The sequence below is a fragment of the Teleopsis dalmanni genome, chromosome 1 (genome assembly GCF_002237135.1).
Source record: "Teleopsis dalmanni isolate 2A chromosome 1, ASM223713v2, whole genome shotgun sequence".
NCBI lineage: Eukaryota > Metazoa > Arthropoda > Insecta > Diptera > Diopsidae > Teleopsis > Teleopsis dalmanni.
The window spans coordinates 79,532,558-79,549,984 of NC_051846.1; the positions used below are offsets into that span (position 1 = coordinate 79,532,558).

The window sequence follows — 17,427 nt, forward strand, 5'->3', positions numbered from 1 at the left end:
TAGATAAAATTGAGCCCACAGCAATTACGAGATTTATAAATAGTCTAGAATTGTTTTAGTTGGACCTTTAGGCGCACAATAGATCTTTCAGGTCAGGCTACATTCCTTTAATTCATTTATTATTTATTAATAATAATAATAATAAAGCACTAGATAACTGTTATGATATAATTGATATTGTTATTTTATAATTTATTATTAATAGTCACTTAAAAATTATTTCCATTGCAGCCTATATATAATTATTATATATTATATGAAATATTTCACTTTACAACATAAAAGAATGCACCAGCATTCTACACTTTATTCTGAAAGAGAACAATACCGCCGTTAAGGTAAAGATGAAAGGAATGGTATTTAAAGGGAAATTCAATATCAATGAAAAACCTTTAAATATATGAATTGTGTGGTATTAAATTTAAATTACTTTTTCAAAAAATTTTCCCCTTTTCTGTTTTATTAATGCAGATACTTTGCTTTTATGTCGGAAAACTCATAAGCAACGAAAAAGCCTGCCGTGCTCAATTTAAATTTGTAAAGAAGCCTGCTGTGTCAGAGTTAATTTTTATCCAAATTGATGATAAATATTTTTTCAAAAAACTACAAAATCATGTCAAAGTTATCTATATATAAACAGATATTTATATATATTATCATTTATATTTATATAAATATTATCAAACAACTACATATTAACAATTTTACAAAAAGTACAAATCATGTATTATTAACTTTAAAAATATGTAATTATTAATAAAGATATTGGAAAGTATCAATATACCTCGAATCCCAATATTTTGTACCAATCTGTAAGAGTTAATTAATCAAAAGGAAAAACGATTTTGGTTTTTAATTCTAACAGTGCATTGTAATGATTAGAGAAATGCATTTCACTCCATTTATACAAAATAAGTTAATTATTTTAATTTTTAACGACGACTTTAAATACCATGTAATTAAAAAATTATTTCGATTTATGTCAGTATTTCAAATGAGTATAAAATCATTTCAGTAAACTTTATACAATCGAAAATTCAACCAAGAATACAAAATATAATTTCTAAGATTTATGATCGACATTTCTTAAGGTAATTAACAGAAACTAAGTAATAATTTTGCTATAATAAATGTAAGAATAGAAAATAGCAATATATTATTTAAATCTGCCAATGACAGCGCACAAAATTAATTAACCAAATATTTGGAATCACATATACGATTAGTTTCCATCTTATTTCAAATTCGAAGTATCTTATAAGTTATGGATTGCTTGAAGCAATTGACTGCTGTTGATTACCTAATTTAAATAATTACCTCAAACCCAATTTGTAGAGAAAATGCTAGTCGATTGGCATAAATACAAATTAGTTATAAACATGAATTTCAAATATGAATACAGTATCTCTGCAACTGACATAAATGATATTAGCAAACATACCATTTCATTACGAAGCGATACATTATCTAACTCAGTAATACATTTTATTTATACATATTAATATAAATATAATTACATGTATATGATTTGTATATAATTATTATATACAAATGTAATTTATATGTAATAATAGGCCATTTCTTTTGTAAGCATATCACAAAAGAACAACTACATATTTTATAAATAACATACGGAACAACAACATTACTGGCTTTTTTAGTCCAACCTTTTTGAAATCGATTGGTATGGTTGCCAAGACTAAAAATTTGTCTATTGTGAACGATTTTTTGAAGTACGTACAAAATGTCCAGTTAACTAGCAACGAATGATTTCGTTAATTATTCGTATTTCGCGTCGGCATTGTCCGTAGCAAATATGTTATTTTTTCTAATTATTATTTTACTATTAAAAGATATGAAAATTCATATTTTATTCACAATCAAAAAAAAATATTCTTAGCAATAATGGCAAAAATTCATTCTCTAAATTTTAACTTTAATGATTATTACGTATTTTGCATATGTAAACCTAACAACATTTCCATTTTATCCAGAGTTGCCATCAAAAGTAGCGCTTAATTTATGTTGTTCTTTTTTTCGAATAAGTAGAAACTTACTTATTTATCCTTACTTATCCCAATACTCTTTCTATTCTTTTAATAAACTTTTTTGGAATGTTGGCAAAAAATTAAACAAATATTTTTTTTTAGAATATCTTTATGTGATATGTCACCAGCTCTAAAGATTTGTTCAGATGAATCATCATAACTTCATAAATTACATTTAATGCCCACTGTGTACTTATGGTTTACGTTATCGACTACAAGAAAGCAATATTTATAAATCATTAAATAAATTTAGATATATTTGCATTTTTTTCAAATTATTTTACAGCTTTCATTAAAGTCAGCTATTTTTAAGAACAAATGTCACTTTTTCGTTATCTCAATTTAACTTTCGCTTAAAATTTATCTTTCGCATAGTTGTATTTAAAATTTCCCTTAATTTCAGCCTCCGTTTGAACCAAAATAAAATCGTTCTTACCTTAAAACTGAATTTTATCTGGAATTTATAAATAATAATAATCAATATATAATATGCACATCGTAAATATTTTGATATAGTACGACTCATAACCACTACACCGCACAGACTATAAAAATCTATCATGCTATAAATATCACGATTCAACGGGATCCACCGTCATAAAACCATTTTAATCTCTTATTAACTTGATAATTCGATTGCTGTTATCTAGCGATTATCAAGTGTTTTACTTCACTTCAATTTTTTGAGTACAATATCATTGTTTTTGTATAATGATATTTTAAGTAATAGCATTCCATTAATCTTGATCTTGTGCTCAGATCACCACTCACTAATTGAGCTCAACAAAAAAAAAATCTGAAACTCTGAAACTGTAGCTTTGTCACCAACACGAGCCAAATATTTCTGTATCTATTAGCCCGTACCTTCAGTACATTCTGACATCTTATTCACTACTAATTTTGCTAATATTTACTAATCTACAAACATCTTTTAATATTGGTAGACTTTTGTTATACTTTCACAATAGACAAAGATGGACAAATTTTAACAATAATATATATGTAACTATTGCAGGGGCTTAGTTAATTCAATTATCTGCCATCATGTATTTATTTAGTAGTTTTATGTCTTGTCTTAAACTTATATTAATAAAGATTTCATGTCCGTCGACAGTCATGTCAAGATATTGCCGATGCTGCGTTGACTATCCACGGTGTTACTGGAGGTATTATCCTTATGCATGAAGCAGTGGCTGATCCGTTTACATATGCACAAGTGGACGAGATACCAGTTATAGTGGTAATACATTCAGGAGGTGGATGTATGCATTCGCTGTGCTTACTTCAGATATTGATTTCTGAATATAAATTTCAGTAGTGAAGGCATAGGATTGTAGCTACAGAAACTGTTATGGACCCATAATGTCCCCCTATGTTGAGTTCAATTAGTGACTAAAAGTGTGGACACAAAATTAGGGTTAATGTAATGGTTAATATATTAAATAAGTCATAATAACAAATTGCATGTTCTTTTAAATTTTGGTAATCATGTTCCTCTGTGTTAAGGTTTGTTTCTCAAAGTTTAATAAGAGTGGTATAACATTAATCATTTTATATTGAAAACCTACTCCATAACATCTCTGGCTTAACAATAAAATGTACAAATTATTAAATTAACACAAGATGGGAACTTAAGACTTTTGACTTTCTTTTTCATCACTTAGTTCTTCACAGACTAAAAATTAATTGCACGTTTAAAAAAAAATTTTGTAAAACCAACATTTTTTATTCCCATGTTGTGTAGTAAAATGGTCGGCTAATGATATTTTATCGTATAAATTACAATTTCAATCAATTTTTATTATTTCATAGCTGGCAAATTATTTGCATGATTATTTGCAGATTATTACGAAATAATGGTGTGTCGATATGATAAAAACCACGTCATCAATAATCGGATTTATTTAAACCATATATTTCGGTGCAGAAAGAAGGGTCTGCAGTCTGGAGAAAGTTAGATGTCCATTTAATAGTAATCATATAGTAAACGACCCAGAGAGCGAAGTAACCAAAAATAAAATATGGTTTTTGTTGGTTATTAATGTATATATTATATAAATTTTATTTAGTACCATATTAAAACCTGGTATGACAGGCCAACTAATTCGTATAGATATCAAGAGCCTGAAACTACTTTTGGTCATCCTCCACCTGAATTTAAACCAATATCATCTGATAAAATATGGGACTAAGTTTGAAATTTGGGAAGGTTACAAGCATTCAAAAAGGAAGAAAAGCTTTAATAATTACTATTTTTTATTAATATGTATAAGGTAGAGTAATAAGTAAAAGTGGTTTTTAAAAATAAATATTTTGTGCAAATACATGCACGAAGTAATAATTAATTTTTTCGATCATATACTATAAATATATTTTAGGTCTAACATAATCTGTATTAACTTAAGCTTATAAATGTAAAGTAACAATTTAATTTTAAATATAAATATTAAAAGTTTTAATATTAAAGTCAAATATGCAACAAATACAAAGTCAAGTCAGTTACGTTAAATGAATGATTAAAGCAGTTCCATTGAAAATATTTAATTTTTCTTTCATATTATTTTAGAACTGATTAAACTTAAGTATTATATGTAATTAAAACAATTACTAAATAAAAAAATTTTTTAAATAAATATTTTTTTTTAAACAAAATTTATAACGATGAAGGTGCATTAGTTTGTCCTTAATTTAATGTCATAAGCCTCAGTATTTATTTGCATCAACAATTAATTATAAACGTTTTTACTACAACAAAATTGTATTTCAAGATATTAATGTCTTATTTGTGTTAACTTAATTCCACGATTTCTGTCAAATATATCAAATATTTATAATAAAACATCTTAAACTTAGACTTAAATAGACTTATCATAACCGTAGCGCCAAGATAATGGACATGTAGTTCGCAAAAGGTGCTTTTAAAAGGTGCTTTGAATAAGAGGCCAATAAAACTCTATGACGTCATACAAAACATGCATCAACTAATAGTTATTCAGAAATAATGCTCTAAAATTCTTTTTGACTTCCCAGTAGACTTCACTCGGTAGATTTAAACCCACACAATTATATTACAGTTCATTGTCAGCGTTAAAAGGTACCACCGTTGATATGTTAAAATGAGGTACTTCCTGAATACATAAACATTCTATAGGCTCAAAATATTGCATAGTGCGAGCATGAATATCAAAAATTAAAAAACTATAAAATTAAATGGAAAAATGGAATTATTTACAATTCCATATTCTAGTTCAATAAAATTTAATTCCGATTAAAAGATACAATCTACTAATACAAATAATTTCTTAGTGATAATTCATGTTTTTTCAAGATATTTAAATATATTCTGATGATTTCTTATGGTTGCGGGCTTCATATTAGTTGCATTTATTACTATATGCTACTTACAATACCGGATATTTTAATTATAAACTTCATTTATTTCATCAGTTCCGTTGACAATTTGTTCTCCATGACCTTGTCTCTGCCTCATTGTTACAACAAACGTATGATCAGGGTAGTCCACTTGCACGTCGAAAGAATTGAGGTTAGATGCAGATGCGACAATTGTTACTCTAGATTGCACTTGTTGTAAACTCTTATACTGGCGTTTCCTTCGGAGTTGACGTTTATGATGAGCGGCGAGGGCTTTGTTTACATTGCCATCGGTGAAGTGTCTATATTTTGTTTCATGATCAGATTCCCTTTTAGTAACCTGAGGATCAGGTATCGGGGACTGAATTCCGATTGGAACATGCGCATGATTGTATTGCCTGCCGCTAATATCTTCCATAGAATTGAAAAACTCTGCAACATCAGATATAAAAGAGTCGCACATCTCGTTGGAAATATGATGTACACAATTTCTTTAAAAAAAAATTAATAAAAATGTAAACCTACTTAAAATTTGTTGACAGTTAATGCAAAGCAATCTTAGTTTATGTAGAAAAAAAAACAAAATTTCAAATTTCTTACCGCGCTATCTAATATAATATAAGGATATAAAATACGGCGATGAAAATGTTTGCGTATGTTGAAAATACAGACTGGAAAAAATTGGTGTCTTCAGACTTAATAAGGATAATCAAATTAAATTTTCTTTAAGAATAATATTTAAATGAAGTTTTACTTTGTTTATATTGTTTTACTGGAATGTCCAAAATTCTCAAATCAAATTTACAATAGATGTATTTATATTACGCGATGAAATAGCCAAACGCGAAAATCGCAAAACATGCGTAAGTGATTATATGGACGCCCTCTGAAACAGATTTGTTGTGGAATTTGTACAAGTACAAATTATTAATTTGTCACTACAAAAATGTGGCAGCATAATATATGATATTCATCTCCAAGCGATCAAAATAAATCAAGACGAGCTTAACCACAGCCTTCGTTGCTCATTGAGGGGGAAGTGCTGTAGCGAACACATTGGGGCTATAACTGTCATTTATAAATTGTTGCGTTCGCATGAACATCTGTTGCCAAAAGGCAAACAGCAAAAAGAAACACCTAACTTAACGTTTTTGTAATTGTATTATCATTATTGTTCTGTTAATTGAGAAATAAAGAAGTTAAACCAAAACACTTGTTGTTTATAAAAGTGCTTTGTATTATTTTACTTGATATTATATATGTAGTATAATAAAACAGCAGTAACTATAGCATTAACCATCGCAACGCCATCTGGCGTGATGTAAGAACCAAAGTACAAACAGCAACTAACTTAATGATCTAACGTTCATTATTAAAGCACGCGAAACTAATTTTTCAGATATGCCACACAATAAACTAAAACATTTATTTAATAATTTTTTTATTTACATCCGTAATGTTTTTACTTATTTTTCACCTTTTCACACAATAATAAAATAGAACAGTTAAGCTGAGTGCTTACGGCACAACTAATTCGGTCTAAAGAAACAAATTTAATCTAAAAATCGAAAAGATTGTACGCCATAAAAATACCTCAAGTCTACAACACATGTGGGGATTTACGACCATTTTCTCGCCTGCTTAACATACCTTTACGTTTCTCTTAATTTATATTGTATTGGAATGAATAGCCTAAGAAAATGATTCCAGCACTTTAGATATAAGCTGATTTTTATTTCTATTAGATATAAGCTGATAAGCTGATTTCTAATGGCAGAACGAATTAAGCCTTCACAACGAAACAGAATTTGCGTTTTAGACTTACATAAACACCCTTAATATTACTTAAATACAGTTTTATCTTAATAAAGACAGTTTAATATAACTTAAAGTTAAATAGCTCGCATTTAAATCTCTCGATTTTTTATTTATAAAACTTATATTGTACTAAAATTCAAACAAAAAGTTTCTTAAATTTTACTGTTTTCTGTTTCCACACCTAAAATTTAGAAACAAAATAGTTGTAATAAAGCCAACAACAGCTAAATTCATATACAGCTTATAATCTAATTCTTACACTTTTCAGCTTTAAGGAAAAGCGTATGATTTTATAAGTAGTGTTAACAATTATTGGGAATAGGAATGTATACCCTTACTGAAGATGCAATGAAACTCTGTAAAATAGGTTCTACACTACACTTCATCGAAGCAACAGGGCTTACAGACTTACTCTAAGCTCAGAAACGGGCACAATAGACCTGACGATCGCAGTGCCATATCCCATATTAATAATACTCGTAATAACAATTATTATAAGAAAATATTATAATAAATTAATATTTTTACAACTTCTATGAATTTCTTGCTTGGTGGAAAATTGTAAGTGGATCTATCTATCTCCTTTCACTGTTCCTATAATTATCTCAGAAAGCTCTAACTGTCGAGCCAAAGTCGGCATAAAATACAACTGGCGTAGTTCCTATAAGATATTAATTTGTTAACCATCCTTAAATTAACTGAAGTTTTATTTTAAACATAAGATTTATTCAATATTTGCCACGCATTTTAAGGAGCTACGAGATAAGAATAAAATCTAAAATAAAAACATCTATTTCATGACTATCCGCGACAATTTGTAGAGGATAAATTAAGCTTGTCTTATCTGTTTTGACTATAAATAAACGTAATCTCTTACATAAATTAAAAAAGAAAATAATGCACTTTTATAGGCAGTAACTCCTTATCCACATTAAGTTTCATTTTTGTTTTTCTTAAAAAACAACTCTTTGAAGACCGATCAGTTTATTAAAAATTGTAAAAGTATTGCTTGGCGTACGAAAGTGACCACCTAGGTTAACTAGAATGACTAAGTACCTAGATTTAAGAACTGTGTGACTGGCCTTAATGTGCACTATTTTTCTATAAAATAATGTATATAATCTTTTATATAAATAATCTCAGTATACATTAGATACAAAATAAAAATTAATATAAAAATTAGAAGAATTCGAATAGAAATGAAAATACAACAAATTTTTAGTTAATTTTATTTAAATTTGGCTAACCATACAACGCTGTTGGGAGTAACGCCAAGTAAGGCAACAGCGTTGTATGGTCAACCAAATTTCAATTTGGGTCATTATTACTTAATGACGCAAAATGTATACTGCGATTCATAAAGACATCTATGGAATATTGGATACGTCTTGCCACTAGCTAAAACACTGGGCACAACATCTTCGGAATTAAAATCAATAAAGTTTTGGTTAATATCAGTTCTAACAAAATATATTTAAAAGAGTTTAACTCAAGAATAAGAAACATATTTACAAATTTCTTTATTTTCATTTTGTTTATCATTATTACTAGAATCACTTGAATTATGATTTGAGGAACCAAATTTTTCTGTTTTTCATGCTTTCTTTTTTATTTCTTATTTATTTCTGTTATAAGATGTTGCACTTGATGCTGTTGTTGTTTGAAGCACCGGTGATTGTGATGAATCATTTGTAAAAATCAAATCAACATTGGACTCATTTTGTATTGTATTTTTTGTCATCCAAACAGATTGAGATTTCTATTCAGAAGTAGTTTCAATCAACTCTTCTCTTAAATTTGTTTTAACTCCTGTTTCTTTAACAGTAAACCCTTGGTTACGAGTAGCTTCACCGAACCATTGCTGGCTATCGATTTGCTGAGAAGATTTCGTAACGCTGAAAGTATTTATTGTTATAAATAAACTCTTTAAATAATGTTATAATAATTACTCTCGTATCGTATTTATATCCACAGGTTCTGGTTCCAAAATTTCCGGGGCTAATTTAATATTCTCTACTGCTCGAAGTAATTCGTACAATGGCTCTAGTTGATCGTTAAACCTTGCCAACTTTAGTCTTGAATCCTTTTTTGGCATGGCTGAGTTGTCCTCTTCCACAGGATCACCACAATATGTACAGCGAAATTCTTGAGATTCCAAATCAAATAGTTGATCTGCTTCTAGATCGGTGAACGTTTTACCGCAAGATGAGCATTTGAAACTAGCCCTACCTGTAGCATCACGCTCCTGTGTTTCCATACGTTTACGCATAATATACAGTTTATATTTTACAACATTGACAAAACTTTTATAATTTATGAAGTAATAATTTACTTTGTGAGCTTTTCCATCTGGGCCGGTTTCCACCTTTAAGCGTTTTTGTATAAATTTGTCATTTAGCAAGATATATATTCGAGAAAGTAATTGCTTTTTGTCAAAGTGCAGTAACTCTGCTATATCGTCTTCCTTCATGCAATGATTTCGAAGTAACATATCAATTATAAATGTATCTTCTTTGGAATAAAAACCTTGAACAACGAGCAGTGCTAATTGTTTTAAAGAGCTTGGCACGTCCGTCTCATATTTTATTTCCGTTGTTGCCATTTTGTTAATATTTTATTTTATATACGGACTTAACCCAAAACTTTTAACACTGTGGCTTTCTATTTATGTTCACCATAAAATCCAACAAATCATTTATGTTAACGTTTAATTTATTTAATTTACACTTATTAGTCTATTAATAATCTTATTGCGCTATTTAAATAAAAAGCTATAACTTAAGCAAGCATGACGCTCTGACATACGTCTTTGAGTGAAACAAAGCATCAACTTTGACAAGTGGTGCTGGCAAGGCGTATATTTTATCCAGTGTTGGTATATTGTAAAATTATTCTCCGTTTGTCCTATTTTTCTAAAAGTGTTGGCATTAATATGTGTGGTGTTTAGCTTGCTAAAAACCATTTCATAATCATTTTTGAAAAACTACATCGCTTTCAAGCAATTCGTAAACAACTTAATATTAATTCTTAAGTGACCCGTTCTTAATAAAAAACAATGCTTTAGGTTATTTTTAATATTTGGCCAAACGTAGTTATTCGTCTGAATTTGGGTTACTTGACATAAACGTAGGAGAAATCTTATATCACTTGAAGTATTTGGTGATCCAATTGAACATGTATTGTTTGTGGTATTATGCTGTTTTGCCTTCTGAGTACTCTGTCATAATTAATTATTTTTTCTACGTTCTGCTGTCTACTTTTTTTACGTTCGATACTGTTTAGCCTTAGTTTAACATTTCGATTAGTTTAGTATAAAAACTAATTTGACACAAAATAATATTTGCAGTTTCACCATTAAGTTTAAAGTTAAACTTACCTGGTGAATACACCAGCTAAATTCGAAGGATTTGGAAAGATTTGGAAAGGTATTTTTTTTGTTGCTTTTTTTTCAAAAGGTGGAGAGCATCGAAAACATTGTGAGCTTTAAATTCACTAAAACCATATCTTAAAAATGTAAAATAAACATATTTCAGTATTGATCCGTATAAGTCAAATGGTGCACACTCATTCCAGTAATTCAGGAATAGTAGGCAATATAATATAGAATGCTTAGCATTTAGACAATAAATATATCTAAACCAAAATTGAAATGAATAGAAGAAAGGAGGCTGTTCTTGCTAGGTAGAGTAAACTGTGCAAAGGGTTATTGTAACCACGATTATAGAATAAGAGAGAAGTAAACTATAAATGGATACGACTAAGGAGGCTTGTATCTCATATTAGAAAGCTGGTCGATGAGAAATTGAAGAATATCAGGGGAAAGATTATAACGTCTAGTAGGATCTCTTGGTTACATTTTAAATTTCGTTTGCGGTAAATACATCAAATTGAAATAAATTAACTGTATGTTGTTGAAGCTATTTGAGCCAGTGCACTTGAGCACTTTTACTCTATTACCTAAGAGATTGCTTCATAACATCTTTCTACGCCTTTACTGGATTATTGTTTATCACTTTATCTGACTAAGCAATAATTGACATCAGATCTGCATACATCCCCGTGGAACCTGTAACCACTCTGAGAGTCGATAACGCGGTGTTGGTAAGTCTGTCAGTTTTCGTAAATAGTTACAGGGCTCTATCCTTTATGTATTTTTTCATCGGATCAATCTTGAGGTCCCTGAGGATGTTATTTGTTCTAATATACCATAGTACCTTGAAAAGTCTGCTCAGAGAATGGCTTTGTGCAATTTCTAGCTGGTAAATAGTAGTGTTTGAGGCTTTGCTAAACGCTACACATCCATATAGAAGTGACGGACGAATTAATTGGTTATATATCAGTTTCCTGTTCTTAGCATTTTATTTCTATTATTTTACAAGATACTAAGTTATTAAAGAGATAAATTAATATAAGTGTTTCACTGTTCAAAAAAAGTTTTAAAAAGGTTAAGCATAATATATCCAAATAAAATGTTTCCATTAATTATTATTTCGATTTTCTAAATATACTAATAATAATTCAAACAGACATTCTTAAAAGGTTTTATTAACTTTACAACTATAAAAGTTAATACAACATGATGAATTTTAATTGGAGTACTATACCTACATGAACTACTGCTAGAGTTAAAAATAATGCTTTATCGCTGCATAGTTTTTCTGATGACACAGTGAGCTAGAACTAAAGCTAACGAAAACAATGGGGTATCGAAGTAAGGTTCACTATAAAATCAACACAAACTACCATTGAATCAATAGATAAGATTTAATTTCTAACTAGTAAACAACGTCATTGTACCATTCACCAGGAAATACAAACTCGACTATTTAAAAGTTATCATTCTGAATACGATGGAGTTGGAATAACAGAAAGTACCAAATCTGTTAATAATAAAATTTGACCAAAAATTATTGTATAAAACTCATATTTAGGTACTGGCACAAAAGGTTTTTTTATGACACGAAGATCTATCTACTGAAGGGTTACGATTTGTCATCATATTTGCTGCGGTCAAATGAAGAGAACATATAAGGAAGAATGTGTAATTATTTTGAGAATTATCCAAATTTGTCCGATGGTAGTCGTTGAGTTCATTTTAAAACTCAGACTTTTTAACATTCATATTCAATCTCAAGCGATAAGACCCAGTTTAAGATGGACTATATACAGCACAGTTGTCTTGTTCGCAAGAGTATGATATTCTGCAAAAGCAACTTCCTGAAATATCAGTGCCCGCGATATCATGCATTCGAAATTCTGTTTTATGGAAATATTCCAAACTGAACTTAGCAATAAATAAATCAAAACATGACAGCATGGTGTGTTGCCGTTGGTGAACTGTGGCTAAAGGGCCCATTAGACAGCAACGTTCGTTGTCAACGCGCGCTTGCCATTACACAAACAATTTTTTTAAAATTTTTTAAACACGCCCCAGATAAAACAACAAATATACTAAAAAATTGCTCTCACATGAGAATTTTTTCTCCTACTTTTCTCCTACTTTGTGAAATGCGAAATTTGTTTGTGTAATAGTAACATTTGAAATTTTAAGAAATGCGTTGACGAAAATCAAAAAATTTTGATATTTCTTCAACCACGCTCGTGTTTTTGCATATACAGTCGGATTTCGTCGGCATGCAAAATTTAATTTATTTTGAAAAGTAGAAGCGTAAACATTGTTTAAATGCACGCATGATTTGTCGTTAGCATGCGATCCTTTGCAAATATGAATGAATTGTATCTTTTATTTTAAATATTTGTATTTTCTACCTAGGTAAAATTTTTTAATTTCCAAAACATTTTATTAAGAAGAATTAAAATATTAATAACCTTGGGCTAAAAAAAAATAACCAAACATTAAATTATAATAAAAATTTTGTTTTAAATATTAATTGCATTGTGCACCTACGGAAAATTTGTTATTAAAATGTACCAAAAAAAAAAATTAAATTACATAAAATATAATATATATAAAAATAAATATATAAATTGAAATCATAAAAATGAATATAAATATATAAATCAAAATTATAAATTAAATGTAAAACATTATTTTTCGTAACGAAATGACGCATAGCAGCCGCTGTTGACACTTCAGCGATTGCTTTAATACTGATCACTGAACAATGTTTGCATTGTTTGCTGGAGGCGTGTTTAAAAAATTGTTGGTAAATTTAATGTGTAATGGAGAGAGAAGACTTCGTGTGTTTGTCAACGCGCGTTGATGTCTAAGGGCCACTTAACACACTCCATTTTTGAAATAGGAACTTATTCGACAAATAAATATATTCATTGCAATATTGAATGTAGGTAGATATCTATTAAAGCCACTGAGTAACTATCTTAAATTATATCTAGGCAGCAATCGATGCACTTAACTTCTACCTATAAGGTGATTTTAAAACTGCTGTTGAGTATCTTATTCATCTGAATATCTTTGGTCAAATTTATAAAGTATAAGTTTCATGGATTTTAGCTCAAGTTGCATTTTCCTATAACAAAGTTGCAGAAATAAAATAAGTTTGATTTATTCTGTGGCTTAGGAGGAGATAATTTTGTTTATTTATTTACAAAAAATCGTGTATAAGAGCTTTTGATCTAAATCAATCATTCTGAATCATTTTATGTAACTAAATAAATATCGATGTTTAAAGTTTTTTTTTACAAAAAGAAAAAAAGCATTTGCTTAATCGAAATTTACTTTTAAACAAAATTTAAAGAAAAACGTACTTTAATAGTTAGTTTCAAGATATGACTAGAAATGCAAAATTGGTTTCAAATTAATATCAATTTCGATGCGCCCCACTATAAACAAACTTATAGTAATTTAGATATAAAATATAATCGAGTAGTACCTTAAAAGTTTTGATTATATCTAAATTTATCGTAGTACTGAAATATAATACCAAAAAACTTAATTAATTGCTGAAACCTAATTATACCTGCTTTGCAAATGTGCAGATTTAATGTTTTTGAAATAAATAAATAAATCTTATTATTCATAAATTTTTAAATTTCAAAATATCGAGTATTTAATCTTTAGGATATTAAAAGCGTAATACTTTTGTTGTCAGCTTTACGATTATTTAGAGAATTGTTGTAAATTCAACAGTATTGTGAAGATACTAAGTTTACTATAATAGTTCGGATTAATCGCTTTTGTATTTTCACTAAAATAATTCCAGTGATTGTCAGTGGAAAGGTATTTGGTGCAAAAATAAAAATTATGTTATAAAAAGTGAAACCAGACAACTTGAAAAGGATTTGTTACAGTGTGACATGTACACACCTTGTAATGCTTTTACTGAAAAATATTTATATATTTGTAGGAATTTTTTTATTATTTATTAATTCTATTGTAGCGCATTTAAGCCAACATAAGTATTTCAGCTATGTTATATATTTTTGATAATTTTCAAACAATCACATTAAGTATGAATCGATATGAACAAGGATTTACTGAACTGGAAACTGTCATTTAAATATCGAATTTCAAAGAGAACCTATGTCGTTTTGTTCAATTTAAACATTTAAAATAATAACGGGTTGATATGAAAACTAATTCATTTAAGTAGGACAACAATTTTATAGTTCAAATAGAACAACAATTGAGTAAACATTCCTTATGTTGGTTTAAAAATAAAAAATAAAAAAATAAAAGCATATACATTTGTGCATGGAGCTCTCTTTCTAAAAACAAAAGCCAATCTGAAACGAGAAAAACGCTATAAAATCATTTGCAATCTATTTCGAACAGCCTTGCAAAATAACATAAGGTAAAAAAATCGGCACCAAATATGATCGACTTGAGAAAGTCTAATTAAATATTGCATTCCCCTCGACGCAGTATGCATCTATTGTGTAAAATGTGTTTAGAGATCTATCGTGAAAAATACATACAAAATTGGAAGATGTAAAAAAATCATATATGTAAGTTTATTCAATCTTATTTGAGTCCATAGCTTAGAAAGCATTACTAAGAACTTTGCATACTAATAACAAGTGTAAATGGCATTTTCAAGGGTTGTTCCGTGTAATTGTCTTCCCAGGATTGTTCGAATTACAGAAATATCTGGATTACTAAGAAACTTGAATTTTTATTAATAATTTATGAATAACATGTCTGTTCCACGAGCTACTTGTAGTAAAACTCAAGTAAAACACAAGTAAAATACAAACTGAGAGTGTAACACAAATAAAGTACCCAATTTCGCTTTTTACACAGATTTTCATGGAACAGGTTTTTGCAAAGTCTGATGAGAACACCAGCGCCGCATAAATAACAAAATACAAAAATTTAAATTCAAACTAAAACAGCTGATTCACAATCCCACAAATTTTAATTCAAATAAAACGTACGAGTAAAGTCTGTGTAACATTTTCAAATTTAGACAGGGATGTTACACTTTCTGAGATGATGTCATTTACTCAAAAATTTGCTGGTGGAACGCACTTGTGTATACATAGTGTTACTCGTGGAATAGACCTAATATATTATTTTAAAAATGTCATTTTGCCATTTTTGTACCAAAAATTATCGATAACACAGTATTTTCGGCACTGTATTCAGGAAAAGGTTTTAAATGAAGCTAACTTTCAGTGAAAATTCCAACTTTGTTGTGCTTTTTTTTTTTATATGACAAAGACAGCTTTGGTAACTGGTTTTGAGCTTAAAGTTGACTTCCATCAGTAAAATTCGTAATGTAAAAAAAGAGTATTTAAATGATGACATTACGGCTACAAGGTAGAGTAATGTGAGAGCTATGTTTTGTATAGATATTATACTCGACGCGATATAAAGGATATAGAGATGATGACGATGATAATAACAACACTCTGTCAGATTAAATGCTGTAATGGCTTCACGCAATATACTCGCTATCTCGGCTTCACGTTTGACAAATGATTCACATAACTTAAACATATTCAACTAAAAAGAATTAGCTGTGTCAAAATTCTTCATCACCTCCAAACGCTATTCTGAAATGAAAATCTCAATGCTAAGAACAGGAAACTAATATATAACCAAATAATTCGTCCGTCAGTTGTGTAATGATGAATTTTTGAAGTAAAAATAAAATTGATCTTACAGTGATGATTCTTTTTTTTAAAAATAATTTAAAAAAAAATAAATAAAAAAAATCACTGACATTCAAACACGCTTATAAAAATTATAACAAAAAAAAAAAACCTGCAATATGAGAAATGTCATTTTAATTTGTTTTGTTATAATTTTCGTTTGATAGCCAAAAGTTGCAATGAGTAATAAGAGAAGCTGAGAATGCAGCGTAAACATTGCAAGGTAAGAGAATCAATAACAAAATAATGGAAAGCTTTCGTGAGTCTCGAAGTAGAAAACATTAATTAAGTGCATTGACCGAGAAATGGCGGATTAAAAAGTATGAGTTAAGCAGTTATAAAAAAGTAAATAAAAGGAGCATTCGGAGTATTTTCTGGCTTCTTGGTGGAGTTTATTTTGAACGGAACGGGCAGAACGTATGACAGAGTTTAACTTCAGTGATCCGCAAAGAATACAAGAGAAATAGAAAAAGATATATATGAAACTCTTATCGGAAGTGGCGTGAAGATTTTAATATATAAATTTATACTCTGGAACAGTGTTTTATACCATAATAACTATCAAGTATTTTAAATATAAAAAAAATTATATAAAACACCCCAATTTTTTTTTGAGAAACGTGTGTTTATCTCTAGTGCCTTTGCTTTACCGCAGACTATGTTACATTATTAACCACAAAGGAAACCAAATGAAGTGTTTAAAGAAATTCAAATATATTACTAACTAAATTATAAATACGAAATTAAACAATAGAAAAGAGTTAACATCTAACAATTTTTATATTTCAATAACATATATCCAATGAACATTTTTTTTTTTATATCAATAAATCAAGTATCGAATGCATTGAATGTAAAAAAATCAAACTGACACCTGGGACAGCAACGGCGACGGCAACAGTAGCAGTGGCGCGAACGTTAACAACAATAAAGCATCAATTGCCAGAATAGCAATAATAACTAAATGAATTACTTAGTACATTAATTATCTACCTACTTAGTTTTTTTTGAAGTATTATTTAATTTTCTAAGAATATCCATGATAATTAAATATAATTATTTGAAGTATGTTAAATCGTGTAATGTATTTTTTTTTTATAATTATTTGTAA

General features: G+C 28.7%; 1 protein-coding gene across 1 annotated transcript; it reads right to left on the reverse strand.

Annotated features, from left to right (window-relative positions):
• Window positions 1-8,537: 8,537 nt before the first annotated feature.
• On the reverse strand, window positions 8,538-10,152 carry LOC119673154 (general transcription factor IIE subunit 1-like). The gene is given in 2 exon segments (XM_038084390.1): window positions 8,538-9,133; window positions 9,188-10,152. Coding segments are annotated over 2 exon segments (1,224 nt in total). The 5' UTR covers window positions 9,841-10,152; the 3' UTR covers window positions 8,538-8,562.
• Between the last annotated feature and the right edge of the window lie 7,275 nt (window positions 10,153-17,427).